Below are 24,966 nucleotides of genomic sequence, written 5' to 3'. Positions count from 1 at the left end.
AACGTTGATTTTTTTCCCTTTTTTCCGTCCTCCAGCTGTAGGAGCAGGATTAGGCCGGCGGGGAGAGCGTGTCCCATCGGGGCCAGGCTCACAGCCGCGCACGGCTCTCTCCAACCAAGACCTCGTTCACCGTCGCTTGGGCGCCTGGGAATCCAGCGTTTCCCAGCACCCCGAGGCCGCTAATCCCTTACTTTTGAAGGCAGTGCCAGAAAGCTCGGACTGCCATAGAACTTCACAATCGGGGGTCTAGAGAGCACGTGGTCCACTGTTAATTTGCAAATGGAAGGAAATTTAGGTCCCAAGAAAGGGGTGACGTGGCCCCGGTCACATGGCGCCGGGGCGGGAGGGTGCGCTGATGCTGGGGTCCCGGCCCTCCTGAGGCTGCTCTCCACCTGGTCATCTCACAAGCTGGGTATCCCCCACTGAGTCTGCAGGCTGGCGAGACACCCGAAGCCAGACGACCTGGGGCAGCTTCCCACGTGCCCTGCCCCCCGCATGCCCGCGCCACAAAGCCAGCCAGCCACGGTCAGGAGAAAAGATATTTAATGATTTCTCTCTAATCTCTTAACGCGCTTAAAGTGTTTCCACAAGTGCAGGGAAGGGGGGATTGCTCTCAGCTGACACGGACCAGCAACTGACACACACAAAAAAACTCCAGATCACCGTGCTTTATACTTACTTTTAATTTCTGCACTGGAAAAAGAAAGGCGGAAACAACAGGTTAGTTGACAGTGACTCCACCTTCGCCTTTAAATTAAACTTTGCTCTCGGGGGCAGAAGGGGGCAGAGAAACAGAACAAAGTCAGAGCGGGAGTGTGACGTGGCCTCCGTCTAGTGAGCTAGGGCTCTAGCCTGCCAGGGCGCCCTCGGGAGCTGTCAAGGCAGACAGGCAACAGTTAAGATACATAAAAATAAACCCAAACCAGAAGAATCCCACGATTCCATTGCGAAAACCAAGCACAAGAACTGACAGGGAAATACGAGGCAGACGAGGGTGCACCCACACCCTGGAGGTGGCACAGGCACGGCGCCCTTGGAGCGCGGGACACCCACCCGCACGCGCCTGTGGTGGGTGGCCTGGGGCCCCCTGTGGCCCCAGGCCGGTGGGGACTGGGCCCTAACCTTGGGGTAGACAGCAAGCGCCGCGGGGCGTGGGGGCTGTGTGCTTGCGAGGCAAGGCCTCTGGAATGTTCCGCCCCCCCGGGCAGAGCTGAGTGGTGGGATTTCAGTGATGCTCCACGCGTGGTTTAAGTGCTCGCTTTATTTTTCATGTGCAAACTGTCACTGTCTAAAGCTTTCAAAGGACATGTATAGGTCTGAACACCCTGTAGAGACGAGGATAATTTCGGTTAAGGCCCCTCCCTCTGGGGTGGGGGTGGGGCGGCGCGGTACAGGAGTATTTCAAGAAAGGACGTGTTCGGCGCGGGTAAACTCTAGTCCCTGATTCGGTCTGTCCCGAGGCGCGGCCCTCAGTAGGCGATTGTCCACTCTTTGACGGAGGCGTCGTGGGAGGTGGTGACCAGCGTGTGCTCGTCCAGCCAGGCCAGGCTGCTGACGTGGTGGAGCCGGTGTGCGTCTGCAAGACAGCGCTCAAGGTCAGGGGAGCCACTTCTCGGGTCTCGCATCTTTCCCGGAGCATGGGACCCTGTGCCCTGCTCATCAACGCCCGAGGCCCCAACACCACACAGGGGGCGAGCAGGAGTCTGGGTGATAGCGGGGGGTGTCAAACGGCTGTGCCCACCAAGGACCGGGAAGCTATCAAGTCAGGAGAGGCCACCCCCATACTGCTGTCTGCAGGACCAAGCAGTCCTGCCCCGCCCCCTTCCCGGCACAGTGGTCTCTTCTGCAGCCCCACCAGTCCCATGAAGCCCAGGGAGGGAGCCCCCGGAGCTGCCGTTTGGGCGCTGTAGAAAGGTTGGACCCAGTGGGTATGGCAGTCACCTTGGATCTTGACCCTGGTCTCAGGGTCACTCAGGGTCCAGACGTACACCATCATGTCCATGCCGCCGGAGGCAAAGTGCTCGTTGTCTGGGGACCAGGCCAGGCAGACGATCTTTGCGTGGTGTCCGTAGAAGATATTGTTCTCCTAGACGCAAGCCAAAGCAGAGGTGGAAGGTCAGGGCTCAGCAGTCAGTGCCCCAGCTCCGCAGGCTCAGTGGTTAAGTGCCCTCTCCATACAGGTACCTCCACCAGCTCACTGGCCACTGGAAGGCCCACCACTGCCCGCTACTTGAAGGCCAGAAGGTGTGGCCTCTGATTAAGCAGCCAGCACTGTACCCAGGAGCCCTGGCACACAGGGCTGCACACGACACCGGCCTCCAGGGCTCTCGGCCTTGTGAGGGGACAGGTTACCCCCACCCCACATGCCCAGTGTGGGAGCAGGTAGGCTCTGCCCGGGGGATGGGCGTGGCCACGGGACACATCTCCAAGGCTTTCCTTCAAAGCGCCTCTTCTCCACAGCGGTGGTCAACGTGGCCACGACTTCCTTCTCAAGGTCTGCCTATTCTGTCCTTCGCCAAGTCTGCCCTTATAGGTGACATGACGTGTCCTCAACGAGACCCCTGCTGTGTGCAATGAGGCCACTCAGCATGACACGTGCAGAGGCCGACACGTGTGCGGGGGCTCGGGCTCTGGGTGCACACGCCGTCAACGTCTGACTTTGTTCACTTGGGCTTTTGTTACACGTGACACTTACAAAAGATAAAACTAAGCAACGACTGAATGAACTCTGGCTCACGGGGGGTGGACGGGTCATGTCACGCAGCGAAATGTTAGGGCGGAATCTGGTCCCTAGTTCTCCCAGCTTCGCTGTAGGTTTCAAAACCGTCCCAGTGAGACGGTGGACTGGGCAGAGCCAGGAGCCTGTGCCCTCTGCCCCTGCAAACCAGCTCCTCACACCCAGTCCCTCCAAGGCCGTGCCCCTGCTTGTGAGAAGGGGCCGCCCCACAGTTCCCATGGAGGGGACGGGAGTGCTGGCCACCTCAACCCCCACACCCCTTTTTGCCAGGAATGGGCAGCTCCTAGGTCTCCCTGCTGCTGGGGCCTCCCTCACCTGGCACAGGGCAGGGTCTGGACAACCAGCACTACAGAGGGTCTTAACTGATGAGGCAAGAGGTAAACTGAGTCTGAAACCTTGTCAGAGGCGAGAACTCTGGCCCAGAGCCGGGAGCACCTGACCTGGCCGCCCAGGCCAACCCGGCGCCTGTCTCCACAGGGAGCCTCGTGGCTGCCGCACCACCCATCCTCCTGGAGTCACTCGTTCCCAGGAGCAGGGCAAGAGTCCTCGACCCGGAACTCCCCACCTGAGAGCAGGGAGCCACCGGTCTCCAGCCTGTGGGAGGGCGGCCAGAGAGAGCCCACCCGCCACCTGCTCTGTCCGGTGCGGGGACGAGGCAGGCGGCTCGCTCACCGAGTAGCCGTCAGCAACACTGAAGACTGTGACCACTTTGCTGGCGTCGGACACGGCCAGGAAGGCGCCATCGTGGGAGAACGCCAGGTCGGTCACGGGGCCCTTGGCCTCCAGGAGCTTGCCCTCGTCCTTCAGCGTGGTGCCCAGGATGGAGTAGAGGCGGACGTTCCCATCCTGCAGGGGCCAGGGGCAGTGGTCAGCGCATGCATAGGTAGGCACATGCGCGCGCACACGCACACACACACACACATGCACACTCTCTCTCTCTCCCCCCACCCTCCCCCGCCCCTTCTCTGCAGGGAGGGCCTGGCCCTGCAGCAGCTCATGGGCTTCTCGGTGTGGGGACAGCAGTACAGTGAGTCACGTTTAACAACATTAACTCAACACAGAACCCTCGCCGCCCCCATCTGATCCTGTATGGCTGGGTCCTCCTCATGAGTCTGCATTTTCCACCCAACTCCAGTGAACCCCAGGGCAGGTGTGCACAGCACAGCCCTTTCCAAGACGCCCGCACACGCGTCAGTGTCCAGCAATGTCCTGGCCTGGCAGACCATCCCTCCACCCTCAGGGCCTGGGCAAGTCCGCTGGAGGCCCACACTGAGCCTGGGTGGGAGCCAAGAAGCACCCTGCTTGGACAAGCACCCTGGGGGCCGTGGTACCAGGGGGGCCTCTGCAGGTCAGTGAGGGCAGCTCTCACCTCCTGCCCGGCCGCCCCAAGACAGACGACACTCACACAGCACATGTCACCCCAGTCCCCCAGAGCCCCAACAGAGGGTGTGGGGAGGCACCTCACCGAGCCCCCGACAGCCACCGTGTCTCCACTGGGGTGCACCGCCACGACCTCAGGCTCATAGCCAGGGTTGTCGATGCTGAAGCACTTCTTCTGGTCCTTGAGCAGGACGATCTACGAGACACGGATTGGCCATGAGAGCCGCAGAGGCCCCTCGGCTGCTGCTCCCTGCTGGGCTGGGCTCTGGCCAGCCCTAGCCCTGCTGGGGGACATGCAGGGGCCAGTGACTCCGAGCCTGCAGCGCTCCTCAGCAGTCAGCCAGGACACTATTGCAACAAAGGCAGGCTGTCGTCGCCACCGCCAGACCCCACAAAGGGCCTCTGCCAGCCTCTCTCGAAGCTTCCCCGGAGCCTCGTGTCATGCCGGCTGCTCCACACAGAGACCTGGGCCTGGTCTGCGCATGCCCCAGCCCAGCCCCTCCATCCTTCCAGAACATCTCCTTCCAGTCCCTCCTGTGCCAAGCCATCTGGTCCTTTGCACCCTTGACCATCCGGGGTGTCTGCAGTAATTGCTTGGCAGCAAGCATTCGTACCTAGGATGCACAGAAACGTGCCCTCCCCCAGGCATCCCGTGTGCAGGAGGCACAGGGGCAGTGGGTCCTGAGTGGCAGCCTTCCTGCGGGGGTGTCACTCCTGTCAAGTGGGGGCTGGGGTATCCCCGCCTTTTCCACTCTATACCCCGGGAGCCAGGCCTGCTGACACGACATCTGCTCGGGGGTTCTGTACGAAGCGGGTCAGGTCTGGGCCTCCATCAGGGCGCTCCCAGAGAGGAGGCAGCACTGGCCTCGCCGTCTGGACAGAGAACCCAGGCTTCAGACGGGGCCCCAGCTCCCTGCCCCAGGTGGCTCCTGGCCACCCCCTGCGCCCTCCATGAGCTGTGAGGGACAAGGAAACAAGCTCAGAGAGGGTAGGGAAATGCCTGCAGCCACGTGGCTGCACGGCTGCCGGGCTGGATCGGGACATGAGGGGCCAGGCGGCTGTGCCGCACACGCCCCAGCACTGATGGGCGGCTCGGGCGCAGCTGACAGAGCCTGGCCATGTCCTGCTCTGCCTTCTCGCAGCCAGGCCTCAGCAAGTGCCAGACCCGCCCGTGCCTCTGCCTCCCGGGCTGTGAAGGGGCATACTGCGCCCAGCTACAGCGTGGCTGAGGCTCAGCTCAAGAGAGCACGAGGAGCTCGGCAGAAGCCTCGGGTGGAGAGAGCAGCCCCGCACGCCTCGAGCATGCATTGCCCGCCTACCAACCTGCTGCGCGGGAGCCTACCTGCCCGATGCACACGACCACGGTGTACCCTCCAGGGCCCACGGCCACGCACTTGGGCTGGACGTCCAGCTTCACCACCCCCTGTCCGCTGTTAGAAAGAAAGGAAAATGCTGGGATCGTGCGGGCGTGAAACGCACGCTCGAGCCAGGCCACGCCGGAGAAAACCCTAGAGCAAGCTACAGCAAGGAGCGACTTGCTGGAAATGACCCCCGAGCTCAAGAGTGGAACCTGGAAGGGGTGGCGAGAGGACGCCGCGTCTGTGGCAGGCACCCCCGCCAGTCTCCGCCCTGCCCCCGTCTGCTGCCAGGTTTTGGTGCAGACCTGCCCCAGCCAGAGCCCATCCTCGCAGCAGGGCGACCTGAGGACGCTGCTGACAGCCACGCGTCCACTTTGGGCCAAGGCGAGGGCCACAGCCCGGACAACCGCGTGCAGCAGCAAAGCAGGCCGAGGGCAACGCCACGTGACCAGGCCTGGAGGCTGACGGACCGGGCCCTGCAGACAAGGTGAGGGTCGGCCGGCCCAGCCCAGAGGGTAGATTCGCGAGGGCTGTGCTAATGCCCGGGGTCACCACGAGGCAGCCAGAAGAGGGCGGAGCCTGAGTGTGGGGTTCCGGGGCGCTCAGGGACAAACTCCCACGGGCCGGGCAGGTGCCGTCCTGGTAGCGGGGGTTGTCCGCCGCCTCACCTGTAGTCCCTCAGCACCAGGCTGGTGTAGCGCACCGTGTCATCCATGCTGCAGCTCACCAGCTGCCCTGACTCGTCCACGGCCATCCTGGACACCTGGTTGGTATGTCCCTTCCCCGCGAAGGAGTCGTTCTCCCCCGTCTCAGAGTCCCAGTAATGTGGGCGGGTTAAGGAGCAGCCTGGCCTTGGGGACTGGGGAGGAAAGTGAGTGCCCAGCCTGAGGGGCCGCCTGGTCACCTCCAGGTCTGAATCTTAAATTCTTTGAGAATCTCTTCTCAAAGGGGGACTGTGGGTCCATCAGGAGGCCTTTCCCAAGTCTGGCAGGTCCTGGGGTGGCACCCCGACACCGAACTGGGGACAAGTGGGGAGAGAAAGGGTAGTGTGCTGGGGGTGCTGCTCCAGGAGGTGGTTCCAGTGCTTTCTCTACCCCTTCTTGGGGTTGTGGGGAGCCCAGGCTGGCCTGGAAGCTGCGGGGACGAGGTGCACTGGACGCCCTTCAGCAAGGCCACAGCATGGAAGCGTCTGCACAGGCCAGGCCCTTACACAGAAGGCTGGTCCAACACTGGAGACAGTCCCATGAGAGGGGTAACAGGCCCCAGACCACAAACAGCAGAGCAGGGTGCATAAGGTTGCCACACACGCCTCCAGGGGCCATCTCAGACCCAGAGAACCTCACAGAGGGAGCAGGCGACCAGCCCTAGCCCAGCAGTGATGTGGGGAAGGCGCTATGGCAATCTGAGCTTGACCTTTCATTTTTAGAACTAGGGGGCTCAGCCAAAAGCTCCATGTTCTCTTAGATTCCAACACGAACGGATTCTGCAGCTTGGGCACGAGCAGCAAGGCTCCGGGGGCTCACGGACCATGCAGCCGAGGCCGCAGCCCAAGCTGGAGGCTCAGGGGGCAGCTCTGCAGCCAGGGTTGCGTGTCTGTCCCACGGCCTGGAGCCAGAGCAGGGAAAGGATATTAATGTGCCCGTCGTGGCTCCCAGAGTAGATGTAGGACTTGCCGTCATTTTTGTGCACCGTCAGACACTGGATGGACTTGCTGTGACCCTGTGGAGACAGACGGGGGTGCAGGGTGAGCCCCAGCCATCCAGCCTCCTGATCGCCCGCTCCAACACCGCAGCCCTTCCCCATGACTGGAAACACCTTCCCTGAGCCCCGCCAGCTTTCCCCCAGCACCCTAGGGCCCGGCCCCCCCAACCTCACCCCAGCCGGGCACCCACCCTCCTCGCCAGGCCGTCTCACCTTGATGACACGCAGGGGTTTGCTGGGGTTGTTCCTGTCCAGGTAGTTGATGTACCCGGACAGCGAGATGCTGAGCAGATGGTCCTTCTGCCACAGGCAGCCCAGCTGCTGGTCCAGGACATTGGAGCCCATGGGAAACGTGCTGACCACTGAGTTCACGTTGACGTCCCAGATTTTAGAGGTTTTGTCTCCAGAAGCAGAAAGCAAGTGGGTGCTGTCAGGACTCCAACTGACCTGGTTAGACAAAGAGGCGTGTCAGAGGTCACAGCCCTGTGGAGCAGGGAAGGACCCCGGGAAGCAGCAAAGCTGGGAGGGGGTAGGACTCGAGGGGTACACCCCTCTGCAGCCAGGGCTGTGTGGCTTTTTTAATATCCTTTCCCTGGTCTGGCTCCAGGCCGTGGGACAGACACACAGCCCTGGCTGCAGAGCTGTGCCCGATGCCCCCTGAGCCTCCAGAAGCTCTGATGTCCAGGCTGTCTGTCCAAGCCTCGGCACCCTGTCCCGCATCACCTCGAAGTGCCCCGACCACCACCCCAAGCTTCAACCTCCATTTCAAACTTCAAAACCACAAACGGCCCCACAGCGCCACGCCAGGAGCGCCCCGACTCACCGCGTAGATGCCCCCGTCGTGTGCCTTGTCTCCCCCCAGAGCGCACACCTTCTCTCCGGTCTTGCCGTCATAGATGTAAATCTTCAAGAAAAAGGAACGTGTGTCACCATGAGCGGCGAGCCTGGGAGCCGGCCTGTGGCTGGGCGTGGCCCCACTGGGCCGCTCGGCTGTCCGCTGTGTGACAAGGGTCTTAACAGACAGGCGGCCAGGCCGTCCCAGCTCTGTCTGAAAGGACAGAGGGTCCAGAGCGCCTGCTGATTCAGCCGGGTGAGGGCCGTGTCCGAGGGGGGCAGACTGTGTTTAGCCAAGTTGGTGCTGGGCAGCTGCAGGGGACAAGGAGACGAAGCCGCCTCGCCCTGCCCTCACCTGGCCATCGGCGCTGGCTGTGGCAAATCGGTTTCCGTCAGGAGAGAATCGCACACAGTTGACGAAGCGGCCGTGGTCCTGGGGGAAAGCAGACAGTCACCACGGGGTGACGGGAGGTGGGAGGTTCCCAGAGAAGCCCACGGCCTGCTCTGAACACCAGCTCAGGGCTCCTGGGAGCTGCCAGCCCACAGGCGCCATCAGAGGTGACACAGCAAATCCCAAGCAGCCTGGTGTGGGGGCAGGCCGAGCTGTCCTCTGCTTGTGCCCGGCCCGTCTCCCGGGGGACGTGCCCCATCCCATGCTGGTGGCCTCCCCTCCCCCTGGGCCCAAGCCAGCTCAGCCCTAAAGCTCTGATGGCAGGAGACTGGTTCCCTGGCCTGCCCTGGCTCGGCGCAGTACACGGCAGGGACTGGAGGGCATCCGCGGAGGGAACAATGAGGTTGTGAAGAAATTAAACAACGTTTGTGACCTTCCGGGGGCAAGAGTGAGCAGCTGAGGGGAGAAGCGCGCCAGGGGCGACTGACTCACTCACCGAATACGAGAGTGAGCTCATCCTCCCCAAGTGAGGAGGACTTGGCGTCAGAGACTGAGCCTCTAAAAACCCCAAATACAAGGCCCTAGGCACAGTGCTGGACCACCCACGGGATCGTCCACTGCAGGTAACGCTCACCGCTCCGAAGGGGCGAAGTTGGGGTGAGCTGTGTGGCGGGGGGACCTGCCCTGCAGGCAAACTACCCACGGACGCTGTGTCTCCAGGCCCCGGCCATGGTGGGAGCTGCTCTGAGGTCGGGCCAACTGCTACTGCTCTCGGCCACCCAGGGCCGGGTGGGGGCGAATGAGTCACGGGCAGAGCTCCTGGAGGCTGGAGCCGCTGCCACTGCTCCGGCCGCCCACGTGCCCTTCAGGCTGCAGGCCCAGCTGGTCCTGACCTCGCCCGTCCCCGCTGCTGCTGCTGCTGCTCGTGGTCCCTCAGGCGAGGGACAAGGGTGGTGGCGGGTTCCCTGTGTCTGAGCGAGCCCTGGGCAGCCCAAGGAGAAAGGGCTCCCTCAGAAATGACGCCAGAAGAACCCCCAGAGCCCAGGTGCAGAAGGACGTCAGGCTAAGGGGGTGCTGTGGTGGGGGTACTGATTTCTCTCAGAAAAATATTCAGTCGCCACCCGATTCCAACTTGCGATCAACTCGAGGGTCACTGGTTTGCTGAGACAGCAAGGGCCCCCTTCCCAGCCCAGCTCAGGACCAGTCTCCTGGGGCAGCCCCAGCCGTGACCCCGGGCCACCCCATTTCCACTCTCCAGGAAGGCCCCCCTCCCCACCAGCCTGCTGCCCCTGTCTCGGCGGTACAGCGAGTCCCTCCTGCCAGGACTGTGTGGCTGCACCACCGTGGCCCTGCACCAGGAGTCCAGCTGCGCGGGAGGCTGATGCCTGGCCTGAAACAGCCTGTGTGAGGGTGGGGCAGAGAGCCCCGTGCCCGAGGCGGTGAGCCAGTGCGCAGAGGAACGGGCTTGGGGAAACATTGTGAGGGGCCCCAGATTGGGGGCTCTTTATGGCTGCCAGCTACGGAGCTGGAGCTCCCAGGTCTGCCCCACCCCAACAGCCCAGAGGACCCACACCTTGGGGCGTTTCCTGGCCCGGGGGCCCCCGGGAACATGTCTGTGGATTTTAACTGGAACAACCCACCCTCACGACCTCCTCCACCATCACCTCCTGTCACCGTCGAGAGCCTGTGGTGTAAAACAATCAGGCGACAATGAAGCCACCACTGGGTCCAGTCACTGACTCCAGCCTCAGCTGCCCCGGCGTGGAGGACTAACCCTCAGGCCCAAGTGACCTGCATCCAGGTCTGCTCAGCTGCGCAGCACCATGGCGCCAGCCTCACTTGCCCCCCCTTACAAGCCCCAACAGAGCTGCCCACTCACCACTGTCCCCGGTAGAGACAGGGTCAGATGAAGGGACAAAGGCTCACTCTGGCCCTCCTTGGGCCTCGCCCTGGTCCCCACACTCCTGGGCACCCTCAGTCAGCACATACCCCACGGGACCAGTGAGGCCGAGAGAGGCCAGCTCAGTGCAGGTGCCCAGCACAGGTACCCAGCGGCACTTGGCAGACACCTGAAGAGCCTCTGCTGTCTACCCTGCCAAGAGTGAGGCAACAGGAAACTGCCTGAACACCTGGCACGCGAGTGCCCAAACTGACTTCGCTGTCTAGGAAAGCAGCATGTCTAATAATAGCCCAGATGGAGATTTCTCGCTCACGTTACCCCCAACTGTTCAGAAGGAAGTGGGAAGGCCCGTTTGGAGGTGACTGATGGGGAAGACCACAGGTGGGGTGGCAGGCGCAGCTCCCCTCCTGGGGAACAGACCAGGGTGCCCGTCCCTCTCGAAGAGGCGAGCCCTGACCTTTGCTCCTCCGGAGTCAACTTCTATTCCACAAAAACCACCTGCTGATGGCAACACAGGGGGCCTGGGGCGTGGACACAGCTCTCAGAGCGGGCGGCACCCCAAGAGGCGTCCTGCTCATCCATGGGCCCACCGGCTGAAGAGGGCGTGGCGCCCAAGTGCAGGACGGGTGGGGCGTGGGCAATGCTCGGTGGGGCCTGCTATTGCGCCTCCGACCCCGATCCCAGAGCGTGCGGGCAGGGGCCGACCAGGTACAGTGGACGCTAGGGAGGCCACAACCTGCCCGGGAATGCTGTGCCAGACTGGGGAACAGCTCGTGACCAGCCCACACCCGGCCTCCTGTGATGCTGGGAGCCACCTCCTGGGCCCACCGCCCTCCCAGGCAGCACCATAAGCCCGCCCTTTGGGGCCACTGGCCCTAGAAGGTCAGACAGCCCCCCACATGCTAGCTGACTGTGGAGTGTCGAGGGCTTAAGGCAGGCTGACCCCCATAGTCGGCCACACCTTACATTTGGGGTGAGTGTGGGGGGCTGAGCACCCCCTCCTTCCTATGCTCAACATGAGTCGGCAGAAACCCGAACGCCTCCTCATGGTCTCAGGCCCCATGAGCAGGTGCCCCCGGCCTCGCTGAGTCTCACACGGGGTGCAGAGGCCTAGGGGGTGAAGCATGGCCCGTTTCTCTAGGAATAGGAAGGACCCTTCCGTGCCTAGCCATTATGCGTGTCAGGAACCTTGCCCGCAGGGGAGCTGGGGCACTGCCCTTTCTGGCTTCACCCTGCTCACAGTGTATGACTCACTGGGAAACCACCCAAGTTAGCAGCAGCGCCCTGAGCCGCTTTTGGGATACTAGCTCATCTCATCCTGAGGTGGCCACCGGCCCGCCACCACTGCCGACCCCAGGGACACAGTCGGCCACAGTGTTCTGTGTCTCTCTCCCACCGCTGGTGCCAGAGACGCGGGAAGAACCAGGAGGGGCGGTTCAGAACCTGCCCTGCGCTGGGGCCCCAGGACAGGAAATGTGCTGGCAGGGGGGGGTCCCTGGGCCTGCAGGTGGTTGTGTGGGCCCCAAAAGCACAGCTGAGGGGCTCTGATGCCAGATGGCCCCACCTACTTGGGCAGATAGAAAAGTGAGGCTGTAAGAGCTTCAGGCCCTTGTCCCTGTCGGATAGGCAGGGAGCTGGGTCCAGACCCCGGGTCACCTGCCAGGGAGCTGAGCGCACACACTTCACAGTCAGCACCCACTTCCCTCTCGGGTCCTTGCCCTCCCATATGCTGGGGCCCGCAGCAGACCAATCCAGAAGCCCGCAAGCTCTGCCCTCACCATGTGAAATGTGACGGCCCCGGGCTCCCCATCCCGGCAAGGCACCTCCAAGGCCAGGGTACTCGCCAGGTCTCGCAGCCCCTCAGGTATGTTCCAGGGAAGTCCTGCCCTGCACGGGGCCCCTTTGCACTAGGACAGTCAGGACCCCCGGTGTGGGACCACAAGGCCGGGGGGACGGTGCGTCTCCCACCCAGGGAACCTCCTTCCGCCTATACGCCACACTGTGGCTGGCATCGGGGTCTCCTGCCCAGCGCCAGCATCTAACAGGCACGGGTGCTCAAGTCACCAAGATGACCAGAAACCCCCCTTCAGAGCGAAGTGCACTTACACCAATGGTGAACTTGAACTTGAACGGTGGCCCCTCAAAGAAGGCGGCGCAGTTGTCGTCGCTGCCAGTGGCCAGCCGGTACGGCCTGCTCTGCTTGATGTCCACACTGTTGATGACTTTGTTGTGGCCTGTGATCTCGCCCACCGAAGAGCCGCTGTCCCACAGGAAGACGGCGCCAAACCTGCAGAGAGAGCAGTCCAGCGGGTCAGCCCTGTCCTGGGAGGGGCGCTGGGCAGTCAGAGCAGGGGCAGCAGGAGGCCTTGGTCATGACCACACGCCCCGCACAAGACACGCTGGGTCGGCTCGGCGCTTGAGGAAAGGCCCCGAGATGGTGCCTCTGGGAAGGGACTGGACGTCTGCGTCCAGTGGCTCAGCGCTATGAGCCTCTGCGGGGAAGGGCAGGGAACGGCCTGTGGCCTCCTCCATTTGCCGACAGTTTTACCAGGGGACCAGGAAATAGACCCGTTACCCCAGGGGGCAAGCGGCCTCGCTCTCGGGTGGCGGCTGCTGAACAGGACTGTTGTGGCTGCCATTTGCAAACCAGCCATAAGGACTGTGAAGGCACACGGGCGGCTTGGGCCACCGGGGAGGGGATGCCCACAGAGCCTCCGGGTGAGGGAAGTGAAGAAGGTGCCTGCCAGGTCAAGTGCCGAAAGGCCGTCACACTGCCCTGGAGGGGCCCCGGCTGCACCTGGGGCAAGAAAACCAGGGCACACTCCCCGAGACCCAAGAGTGCAGCAGACACTCAGGGCCCCCACCCAAGAGCCCTGACCCCTTCCCTTCTCCCTTAGTAAGAGGCGTTCGGGGATGTGCCATCTCGGGGTGTCTAGGCTCCCTTGCAGCCAGGTTGGCAACTGTGGGGGGCACCAATAATGCTTTCCTGAGCGCCCTTGCTTCTGCCCTTCCCCTTCCTGCTTGCTACTGCCAGGAAGCGTCCAGACCCACAAGTGGAGTCCCAGGAGGAGCAGGGGCCAAGGACACCCGAGATTCCTGGGCCCCGGGGAGCTGAGGGTGGGGGCTACCCAGGCCTGTGTGGAGGGAAGCTCGACACCCACCAGCGTGAGCGGCTGGACATCACCCCCCGCCCCACAGGGCACCCAGAGGGAGTGAAGCCAAGGGCACGGGCAGGGAGGGCTGGGCACACTCACTTCTCCCTTCCTTCCCCGACCACTGCGATCCTCTTACTGTCTTCTGTCCAAGCAATGTCCTTGATCTTCCCGGCGAAGGGCTGGTACTCATACTTGAGGAGGTGCTCCTTCTGCGTGGTGTCCCAGATCCGCAGCTTCCCAGACACGTCTGCGGGCACAGCGGGCAGTGAGAGGTGCTCAGGCCTGGCAGGGCAGCCCCCGGCGCCGGCTCAGGAGAGACCTGGGCTGCAGCTGCGCGTCAGGCCGGGGGCATGGGTACAGCTCAGTCAGAGGTTTCCGCTTGCACCAGAGGCCGCTGAGCTCAGTCAGAGGTTTCCGCTTGTACCAGAGGCTGCTGGGACGGCCAGCTGGGCCAGCACCCCACACCAGGGCACAGGCGGCAGCCCCCTAGGCCCTGGGGGCGGTTCTGTCTTGCTAGAACCTGCCTCCACCGAGGCATGTGGGCTCGGGCACCTGCGAAAGGGGGAGCCAGGCCTTCACTAGTGAAACCTGATGGTGCGAGCTCGCACCTCCCGCCACGCGCAGCCGCGCCCGCCCCACTGGTGCGCACTGCTCATCTCATCCCAGCAAGCTCGCTGCCCACGGCGCCTGACTGAGGCACGAGGCGGGAGACGCGCCGTGGGTGTGGAAGTCTTACTACAGAGCGCGCGACACCCAGCTCGAGCAGTGGGGACCACGCCCTCCTTCCCCGCCACGATCCTGTCACTGAGATCCAAGCACCAACGCCTACACGCCCCTTCCCAGGGAGCACAGACGCCACGTCAGGAGAGGTGAGAAGAGGTGCAGCACTTACGCTCACTCTGGAGTCTGCCAGTGTCCCAGGACCCCGGCTCACCACCACAGCCAGCCCCGGGCAGGGGCGGAGGCTCGCAGGCAGTCCAGGGAGAGGTGGACCTGCCCTGGCCTCTGGCCACCTGGAGGGCTGCCCCCAGTGGGCGGTGCCACCAGGAACGCGCTGTGAAGGTAACACGAGCTGGCACAGAGAGACCTAGATAGGCCCTCAGTGCACAGAGGGCACTGGCCACCAGTTAGCCCCAAGTAGGCTTTGCAGAGCCACGGCTCAGAGCAGGCGTCTCCACTGGGCAGAGGCTTGGAAAGCAGGTGGGGTGGCGTCCAGTTGTGGGGCAGACAGGACAAGCCAGCTTCCACATGAGCACAGGAATGAAGCACAGGGAGGCCCTGGGAGGCCCTGGAGGGCTGCAGGGCAGGGGCTGAGGTGAGCAGGGATGGGGACCTGGGGCTGGCTGAGCACCCTCTGTGAACAGCAGGCCAGCTGGGGAGGAAAGGGCGTGGCAGTGAGGCGGAAGCCTCCTCCCTCCAGTCTCTTTCTACACTGGGAGCCACATCCCCGACACAAACAGCATTCTCAGTGCATCTGCCCCTCCCTGCTGCAGTGCCACGGGCACCAGCTGCTCACCAAAACCACTGGGTGGGTCGGGCCACCAGCCTCATAATCTCCAGAGGAAAAAGTTGCTAAAAGGGACCTGGGTTTGTCCCAGAAACAGCCCTGCCCTGAGCACCTTCACAAAGACTGTGGACTCCTGGAGAGGCAGAAATGGACATTTTGCCCAGGAAGGGCCCAGGCCCTAATATGTGCTCCTCACATCGCAGGGCTTCCCGAAGGTTCAATCTCTCAGCAGACAGGAGCCCGTCTCCCTGGCACCTAGTGAGCCCACAGCGCGCTGGACCCCACCTGGGAGTAGCTGCAGGCTGCCCGAAGTACCAGACCCTGCACTTGGCACCCAGGGACCCGGCCCTGCCCCCTCCAGGTGCCTGGTAACCCACTTAGCCGGCCGCTTCAGCCGCTGCCGCCTCTTCACCACAAGCCCCGCACACGGCACTGGTTTGAGCCCAGGGTCCTAATTGCCACAGCCAGCGCTTCCTGGTCTTCCCTCGGCCCCAAGGACCGCGGGGAGCTCCGCGGGCTGTCCTTCATGGCCCCGATTTCTGGGCGCTGCCCCTGCCAGCCAGGACGGGACAGGCAGTTGGGCACTGTGCCAGGCCAGCCGCGAGGCCTGCCAACCACACCGCTCTCCTGAGAAGAGAAGATTAAAAGGCACCGGGCCCAAACCCTGGGACTTTAAATGAAGAGGCATCTTGCTGGCAGAGCAGGGCCAGACGGAAGAACTGACAGGGTGAGAGACCCTGGGACACGAGACGTAGCAAGTTCCACAGACGCAGGTGGAGCGGACACCAAGCCTGGCCTGCCCTAGCGCTGGTCACGGCCGCCGAGACAGATAATGAGTCGTCACCTGGTCCACGAGGACAGGGTGCCCACTCTCACACACACTGCCACACTGGTCCCCCCAACTGCTCTGGAGGGCACCAGAGGCCTGGAAGGAGGCTACACGGCCAGCAGGGGAAAGCCCCTGGGGAGGCGCAGTGTGGTCAAAACACCCCGAGTGGGTCCTGCCCCCCGACCTGTGAGAATAGATGAATGAAAGAATGGGGGGAGCGGAATGAGCGCCTCTAACGTCTGTCTCCCCCTTCTCATCTGCAGATGGTGAGAGATCTGCTTCAAAGGGCCAAGCGAGTACAGCACCCTACAATGCCAAGGTCTTCGTGCTAGGAGGGCCCCCTCTACCCAGCCCCCATGGAGCTGCGCAAAAGCCAGCTGAGCAGAGGCCCAGCCCACAAGCGAAAGGGCCTGAGGCCGGCCTTGTGCTGGACCAGGACGGGAGCAGCCGGTGCAGGTGACCCGAGACCGGGACGGCCCAGGTGTGTGTGGACACTCATGTGCACAGCACGAGGCCCCACACGTGACAGCACAGCCCCAGAGGCCTCTGGCCAACCACACGAGAACCACTGCTGACCTGAGTTGGAGCTCCCTTGTTCTGGATGGAGCTTTCCCCCGTCAGCCCCACCCTGTACTCAGCACACGCTGCCCCGCCCGCTGCCCGGGCCCCAGCCCCGCTCAGCACAGGTACCTCCAGACGCGATGTAGAAGCCGCTGGGCGCATACTTGGCCACCACCACCTGGTGGGCGTGCTCCGTGTAGATGTCGGCGATGGCCGGGTTCTGTGGGGAGGAGACCAGGTGAGCACGAGGGGTAGAGTAGTCGCGTAGAGCCCAGACCTCCCCAGAGAACATCCCAGAAGCACAGCTGGTGCCCGCCTCTCTCTGGGTGGTAGAATTCTAGGCAATTTAAACTTTCTCTTTTAGTCTAAGATCATAGAACTCGGGGTGACTTCCTTTCCGTGGTTTGTTTTTCTGGGCTTGCCCCAGTACAAGCAAGTGTTTGCAGGCCACACACAAGATAAATTCCACTGAAGAATCAGATTCTGGCCTCCCAGGTGATGGGAGATGCCCATGGTGGCCTGTGCCCAGCCCCACGCAGCCGCGTCTCCCCGTCACGCCACCTCTCCACCCAGGCCACCAGGCGGAAGAAGCTCAGCTGTAAGGTTGGAGAACATGGTGGGCGTGGAGTGAGGGGCCCATCCTTGCCACCTGTACCTGTCTCCCCTCTGTGCCACAATGCCATGGACTCGCCCTGAAGCAGCTATGACATGACGCTGGACCCCATGTCCCTGTCACCCCCTGCAGCTGAGCCCCCCGCGGGTCCACAGCCAGCACTGAGCAGAGTCCACACAGTCCTTGGCTTCCCCCGAGTGGAAACTCAGCACCAACACGCACAGTAACATGTGGGGCTTACAGATGAACCCCTCTCCCTGCACAGGCCAGCGCACTAAGGAAGCAGAAAGCTACCCATGGCCACCATGCCTGGTGAGGCTGGGCAGCGCAGGATGCCCGTGCTGCTGGCGGAGGGCAGAGGATGGACGGGGAGAGCCCAGCAGGCTATTTATGAAGCCACGCACACCACCTGTGGCCCACTACTGGGCATCCACACAGTCCCCAGAAAGATGCCGTGTCCCTGGAAAGCACCCTAACCTGCCCACAGGTGGGGAGCAGACCTCTTGCACCCAGTGAGGGGGCGGTGGGAACAAGGCCCTCACATGCCCACAGCACGAGGCTCTTGAGAGCAAGCTGCCTGGGGAAGACACACGGCTTCTCGGACCATCTATGAAAGGTGCCCCAAAGCGGCAGAGGGAGGTCAGTCCTTGCCGGGGACAGGGGCTGCAGGGAGGCGGCTGTCCATGAGGGTCAGAGTGCACTTTCTGGAATGTTCTATATGGTGGTGATGACAAGGCTAGGCTGACTGTATCTGTCAAACCTTAAGGTTTAAACTTATAGCAGATGAGTTTTTTGTACCTAAGTTACACCCCTGTAACGTGTCCCTTCACTCCTACTGGCCCCTGGCTCCCAGTGCTAGCACACTACTGGGGCACAGCCCCGTGCCCAGAAGCCTGTGGGTGCCCCCATCCCCGAGAGCCTTGCCCAGGCCTGTGGCTACCCGGGGGTCTTACAGCCCACCAAGTGAGACATACTGGACACACCACACCCAGGGCAGTGGGTTCCCTCCCTGGCACTCACTGTCTGAAACCACCAGGCACCCACTCAGAAGGCCTTGGGGGAGGGACGGAAATGCACAGGCAGAGGCCCCAGGAGTAAGCTCCGCCCTTACAAGTCCCTCCCCACAACGGGCAGCAGACCCCAAGGCCCAGGCTGGCTGCAGTGCGGTCCAACCCGCACGGGCCACGGCAGCTAGGACCTGCGGCGCCGGAGTGCCCACCCAGAGGGGGAGACACCACCAGGGAGCGCGGCTCAGGCGCGATGCAATGCAGGTGACGCTCCGCAAGGGGCTGGAGGTGATTAAGCCAGAGGCCGGCACTGGGCGACTCCGTGTGCAACAGGAGGAACCAAGAGGACGAGACACAGTGAAGTAACCACAGAACTGAGGTCACAGCATGAGAGGGGGACAAGGGTGTCTAACTCAGACATAAACCAATGGCAGGGCAGCAAGTGTGGGGCGGCGGAGGCCCCACGGGATCTGTCTGGGACAACTCCTCCCACTGCCCGTCTCCGAGTAGGGGGACACCCTGTGCCCACCATGTGGGCTGCGGGCCGGGCCCATTCCAGAGCAGCACTCCGTTCCCCCAGGGGCGCAGCCCCCCTTCCTTCCTCTTCCGTGGTCTAGGAAGGAGAACAGGATTTGGAAGGAGTCCCCCATTTGGGGAAGGGAAAATGAGAAGGAAGCCAATTCTAGACACACCCCACTGTGGCAGGGGCTCCTGCTCCCTTGGGGTGTCTCTTCTCTGGGACGTCCCTCCTGTGCTCTGCAGGCCATGCCTGCAGTCAGAGAGAATGGAGGCGCTGGGCCCTGGGTGGATGTGGGCATGCCCTCAGGGAGGTGCCATCTTCCCAGCCCACGGCCTCGCCCCCCACCCCCCAATCCCTCACACCCTCCTGGGGACAAGACCGACTTTTCACCTAGTGCTGCCCATCCGCCCACCGCAAGCTCTAGGCTTCCATTGGGAGACCTTCCCCCGGGGGGCTGGGGGCTGCCCTGCCATACCCCATCAAGACCCCCAGCTCCCACCCCACTCAGGCCTGCTCCCAGCTGCCCATGGTGTCCAAGAGCCTTCAGAGAAGCCCTGGGCTCCCTCCCGGCAAGGAGGGGCCAGGTGAGCCGAGCTTCAGGACCCAGGGCTGCCTCGGGGTATCTCACAGCTGAGACTTTGCAAGAGGAGCGAAAAAGGCCTTTCAAACTCCAGAGCAGGGCGTCATCTGTGACTAACCACCTCATTCCCGGGGTGGGGACCGGGCAGGGATCTGGATGAGCACCCCCAGGCGTTCCGGGGCAGGGTCAGCTTCCACTGAACCAGACAGGCCCTCCCCTCACCAGCCTGGGGTTCAGCTGCAACCAGCACACAGGCTCTGCCGTCTCCCCTCCCCACATGTAAGAGAAGTGCTAAAACCTCAGTCCCTGAAGGCCAGAGGATGTAAATCATCCCCCTCACCCTCAGGGGCCCTGTGATTCCGCCCTGCTCCCCACCCCTGCTGTCTCCATCTCCTTCCTGGAGAGCTCCCACCGATCCTCCAAACCCGACCCAGACATGAGCTCTCCCCAGGAGTGTCCCTGCTGATGGGACAGGGCTGGGCTTCTCACCAGCAGGCCACACAGGACACTCCTCTTCATGCATGCCAGGCGCCCAGGGCACTGCCCCCCAGGGTCTGTCAGTGTGGGCATGACGGACGCTTCGTGCCAGGCAGTTTTCAGGAGTGTCCTGTGCGCCCTGAGGTGTCTGCCCACACCCACCCACAAGGAACCAGCAGCACAAAGACGTCTCCTGATGTTGCCAAATTAGCCCTCAGGGGTTGAGGGCCAGATCGCCTGACAACCCTGATTTAAACTTGAAAGCTGTGGCTGGAGATGGGGGCTTAGTGGACCCTGGTGGGGACCTTAGAACTGCAGCTGGGTGCGCGGCTGAGCACTTCCATATATCGGTGAGCAGCTTCCCAGCCAGTCTCCTGTCTTGAACCTCAGACACAGTGCTCTCTCCTCAGACCTGATCCTGTCGAGGGGCTGCCTGAGCGCACACCCAGCCCCTGCCCCCAAATGTTCTCCAGGTCCCTCCACTCAACTTGTGAACCTCCTGGGAACCTGCTGCTGCTCAGCCCCTGGGGGCCCTGTGGCCACTCTGCTCCCTCTGGGGTTGGGCCTGAAGACTGTGTCCCTCTTCCCTGCCAGACTGGGGGCTCCCCTAGGAAAGGCCCTGGAATGAGTATGTCCAGGGCTGGCACAGGCTTTGCTATTAAGTGGATGCTTGAGAAGTTCTGGTAACAAGATTAACAAGCCAGGAGGGCAGGGTGTGTGTGCATGTGTAGAGACATAGAGATGCCTGTGCTGAGCCAGCTAGGATTTCTGTGACTGGCAATGGGACACAGACACATCGCAACCGAAATGCCCACATGTGTCCCCATGTGCTCAGGCCCCATATGGTTCGAGTCTGTTTCCTTCCTCAAGGGAGCTCAGCCTGTAGGGCCCATCCAATCCTCTCCTGGCTTCACACCTGTGTGGACAGCTGCTCTGTCAGTTGGTACCCGAACATGACCCCACAGGGTTGGGGGCTGTCCTGGACACACAGGTGGCCTTTCTGCATGGACGAGTCACTGCAGGTGAGACTCTGCACTCAAGCGCCACATCCCAGCCCAGCCCATGCCGGGAGCCCACTGTCGCCATGCTCACAAGCACAGGATGCCAAGCTGCCCCTGGCATGCCACTCCTGGCAGCACATCAGCCCCTCACAGCTGCCGCTTTCTCAGGTATGTAGATTTTAGTTCCGGGATTGGGGTGAACCCTATGAAAAGCCAGCCCTAAGCCTGCCCCTGTGATGCACTCACTGCTTAGCCGCTGGCAGGGAAGCGGGTCTGTCCCAGCACTGGGAGTGACCCTGCCCTGTCTGCAGGGGGTGGGGGGTGGGGTCGCCAGTCTCCCAGGCTCTCTCTGAGGGCGGGTCTGGACAGCCACATTCCCCGCAGACCTTTAACTGCATTTCTCTCTTCAAGGTGTGGCAACAGGTGGTGTTGAAACGAACAGATAACACCATCCTACCAGTCCAGAGGAGCCCTGCCGCTGAGCCCAGCTTTTCCGTCGAGAGAGGGAGTGAAGCCGTGGCTCCAAGGGGAGTCAGCAAGGGCCCTGCCTTCCGCATGATGGTGCCGGGGGACAGGAGACAGCCCCGGTGCAGGCTGTGGGGCCAGAGACTGGCTGGTTTGCTCCACAAGTATTGGGGCACTACTTGAGTGCAGAAGGCTGGGATGGGGTACTGTTCAGGAGACCCCCCCCGACAGGGTGATATCTAAACAGAAACCCAAAGGAAGATGGGGCCAAGGTGTGCCACGACTGGCAAGAATAAAGTGTCCAGACAGAGGCCCTGGCAACTCCAGAGAGCCAGTCACACAAGTTCCAAGAAGAGCGGAGAAGCTGAGTGACAGGGAGGACATGAGGAGACGGGAGTAGCAGCAAGGCGGGGCGCCCAGGGGGACAGCAGGGTGCTGGCTGAAGGCGGGGTGGAGCTCCCTGAAGCCAGTGCCGTGCAGACAGAGCAGGCTGGAGAACAGTCGCGGAGGAAGCGGGGAGACCAACGTCCAGGCGGTAACTGAGCCCACTTTTCTTACACTTCAGGCAAGAGACGATGGCCGCTTGGATGGTGGTGGGAGCAGAGGAAGTCAGGAAAATGCCAGACTCTGAAGAAACTTTGACTGCAGTCACTGGATTGGCTGAGAATTAAATATAGCAGGAAGAGAGAGGGAGGGGGAAGCCACTGGAAGTCCCAGGTTGGGGGCTGGAACAGCTGGAGGGTGGGCACTGCCATCTGGGGGAAGCATGCCCTGGAAACCCAAATGTTGGGGCGTGCTGGGTGTGAGATGCCAACCCAGCTGACATCCTCGGGTCATTGCAGGAAGTGGCCCGGCCTCCCGTCTCTTCCCTACCACAGGCCTGTGCTCTCACTACTGCTTCCTCCTTCCCGTCTGGGGTATCCAGCGGCTTCCGGTCTCACTCTGCCCCCAGCAGAGTCTGGACTCGGACAGGTCAAGTCTGACTCATCTTTACCTGACTGCCAAGGGCCCACCAAGCAAACAGGGGCCTAATGCCTGTTTACACCCAGATCAGGAAAGCTCTCCCTGCTGAGGCGGGGCGGGAAAGCAGGTGTGCCCTCTGATGAGAAGAGTAAGTTCCGGGGCACTGAAACCAGGGAGCCCAGAAGCAAGGAGCGATGGACTTCATGGTCAGGGAATGTGGCCTGTGCGGGGTGCTCGCCCGTGGCGTTCATCAGCTTCTCCACTGGAGGCAGCTCGTTGCTGGTCTCCTTTGCCTCTTGGGGCCCAAGGGAGGGTGGAAGACGCTGCAGTTCAAGAATCTTTCACAGCGTGGGACCCACAGCAGGCACTCTGTGAGCCCCCTCCCCGAGGGGGTGCAGGCTGCCTTGCCACGCACGTGCCTCGACAGGGCCAGCCTGGCCATGCTGCGGCCCTGGTTCCCCAAGAGGACTGTGGGGCATTCGGTTTGCCAAACTGAGTGAGAATCTGCTTAGAGCCACCTCAACTCTTATCTTCTCAAAAAATCTCAGGACCTTATTCTGGAGACCCCCAGGCATCTGGATCCTAGCCCTCCCCCCACACCCTCGGGGGTGGACTCTAGGCCAGTCCAGCTTTCAAGGGATCCGTGTGACTATTAGAGCGGCTGTTAGCACCTTCAAAGCACAATCGCACCCACCCCAGCATTGGAGGTGCCCGGCTATCATGGGAGGGGAGAAGCCACCAAGGCGTGCAGAGCAAAAGCAACCGGCTGGCTGAGCCGGAGATGGAGGCAGAGCCAACCCCTACCACGCAAAGGCCTCTCTCCTGTTATGATGGGGGGGAGAGGCCCCCAGAGCCCCCTCCCTTCCCCTGCCAACTGTGAGCCTCCTGCAGGCGGAGGGCATCTGTGCAGCAGCAACCCTTACCCACGGCGGGCGACCACTCCTCACATGTGCATCTAAGCTGACAGCCCTTGGCAGCGCGGCCAATCAAAACCACCTCCACCCTGGGTACCAGGCACAGCCTGGCACAGCTTAGGAGAAGCCCTCCCAGCCGCCCGCTGCAGGTCACCTTCCCTCCCCGCCACCCCCAGGCTGAGGAAGGCAGGATTCCTGGGTGCATCCCCGAAGTGAGGGTGACAGGGGCCTGGCCCGTGGCTCATCACGGGGGAGTAAAGCGGCTCTGTGAGGGTTTCCCAACAAGTTGGCCCCAGCAGCCTTCTCAGCCCAGCGCAGGGGGCCCGCCCGCGTGATTCATGGGAATAAACCGGTTCCTGATCTTGCACTGGGGATCGAATCCCCGAGGGGACGAGCAGGCTGGGGGCCAGGGGCCCGGGATCCCGCATGCTGACCTGGGCTGCGGGCTGGAGAGCGCGGGGGCCGGGGGGCCCAGGCGGCAGAGGAGGAAATGCCGGCTCACAGCACAGCGGGGAGCCCTCCAGCACCCCAAGGTCAAGCCGCAGGTAACCGGGTCCGCCGCAGCCCTCGCGCCCGAGCCCTGGTTCTCAGGACCCGCCTCGGGCTCCCCGAGAAGGCGCGACCAACTGGCAGGCGCTTCCTGCGCCCCGCGGGGGGCCGGCGGGGGGGCGTGGCGAGCGGGGTGCGGAGGAAGCGCCGCCGGTCGGGGGGCGCCCGGGGCGGGGCGGGGTACTCACGTCGATGTTCCTCAGGATGACGCACTTGCCATTGGTGTAGAGGAAATTGTTGCCCTTGGGGTCGCCGCCGACGATTTTGGAGGCGCCCCGCTCCACCTGGGGGAGGCTGGCGAACACCCGCTCTGCGGAGACACGGGCGCGCTCAGGGCCGGGCGGGGGCCGGGCCGGCGGGTCACCTGTTGCCCGCGCCCGCGGGGGGCCGGCCGGGAGGGGCGCGGGGGGCCGGCCGGGAGGGGCGCGGGGGGCGCGGGGCGCCCGCGGGCGACTTCCTGGTCCGCGCGCCCGGCCCGGCCCATCCGGGGCGCGGGGCTCGCCGGGCCCGGCCCGCGGTGCCAACTTTGGGGCCCTCCGGGCCGGGGGGGCCGCCGGGCGCCCCGAGGGCGGCGGGAGCTCGCGGCCGCCCCCCCCGCCCGGGGACCCCGCCGGCGCCCGCGCCCCGCCCGCCCCCCCCCGCGGGGCGCCCCCCGGGGCCGGGCGGGCCGGGCCGGGCCGGGCCGGGCGGCACTTACTGATCTCGTACGGCATCCTCGCCACTCGCGCCCGCGCCGCGCCGCCTGCCGAGACTCCGGGCCGCCCGCGCCGCGAAGCGAAGCGAAGCGCACGTCGCCGAGGCCGGGGCCGGGGCCGAGCGGTCGGTCGCGCGGGCGGGAGGCGGCGCCGGGCGTGCCGGGGGGGCGGTCCAGGCCGCGGCTCCAGCCGCTCGCGCCCTGCCCTGCGCGCCGCCGAACCCGGAAGCGCGGCCCCGCGCGCGGCTCGCCCCCCAGCTTTGACCATATATAGTCAAGCGCTCGGCTCGGCGGCGGCGGCTCGGGCCCCGCCCCGCGCGCCCCTCGCGCCCCGCCCCGGAAGTGACGCAGCGCCCGGGCCCTTGAAAAGGCGGTGCCGGCCGCGCGGGGCGTCAGAGCTTCCCGGGGGGCGCGTGGGAGCGTGAGGGGCGGAAGAGGGACGGGGCTGCTGGGCGCGGAGCTTGGGTTGGGGGAAGGGAGGGGTGCGGGCCGGGACCGCCAAGTGCCCCCCCGCCCCCACTCCGGCTGTTGCTTTCTCATTTTTCAAGCCCTACGCGGGGGGAGCCGGCCTCTCCGGGGCAGCTGCTGTCCGCGGGGCTTTGGGGACGGGGCCTTGGCGGGAGCCGAAACTTCTCTCAGAATTTCTCTCAAAAAGCGAAGACGAGCAAGGGCGGGTGTAGGCTGTGGGGAAACTGTTCTTCTAAAGCGGGAAAGGAAGGGAGCTTGGGCGGGGGCCTCCCTGGTCAGGCCGCCGAGCAGCCGTGGAGCGCCCGTGGGTGCCTGAGGGGCCGGGAGCCGGGGCGGCGGGCCTGGCGGGCTTTCCCCCTAAG

The 24,966-nt window shown here is 63.6% G+C and overlaps 1 protein-coding gene across 2 annotated transcripts; it reads right to left on the bottom strand.

The window, feature by feature from the left end:
* Nucleotides 1-1,469: 1,469 nt before the first annotated feature.
* On the bottom strand, nt 1,470-24,155 carry WDR1 (WD repeat domain 1; the record flags this gene model as incomplete). Of its 2 annotated transcripts, XM_084233505.1 has the most annotated exons (15): nt 1,470-1,576; nt 1,942-2,086; nt 3,410-3,583; nt 4,203-4,313; nt 5,460-5,547; nt 6,144-6,298; nt 7,105-7,194; nt 7,390-7,623; nt 8,000-8,080; nt 8,366-8,443; nt 12,408-12,588; nt 13,556-13,703; nt 16,483-16,573; nt 23,631-23,752; nt 24,140-24,155. In XM_084233505.1, the coding sequence occupies 15 exons, from the start codon at nt 24,153-24,155 to the stop codon at nt 1,470-1,472; spliced, it is 1,821 nt and encodes a 606-aa protein (XP_084089631.1). The 2 variants fall into 2 exon arrangements, with proteins under 2 accessions (XP_084089631.1, XP_084089632.1); XM_084233506.1 differs by lacking the exons at nt 12,408-12,588; nt 13,556-13,703; nt 16,483-16,573.
* Between the last annotated feature and the right edge of the window lie 811 nt (nt 24,156-24,966).

Source organism: Talpa europaea (genome assembly GCF_964194135.1).
Source record: "Talpa europaea genome assembly, chromosome: 5".
Classification (NCBI taxonomy): domain Eukaryota; kingdom Metazoa; phylum Chordata; class Mammalia; order Eulipotyphla; family Talpidae; genus Talpa; species Talpa europaea.
This window is presented reverse-complemented; position numbering and strand designations above follow the sequence as displayed.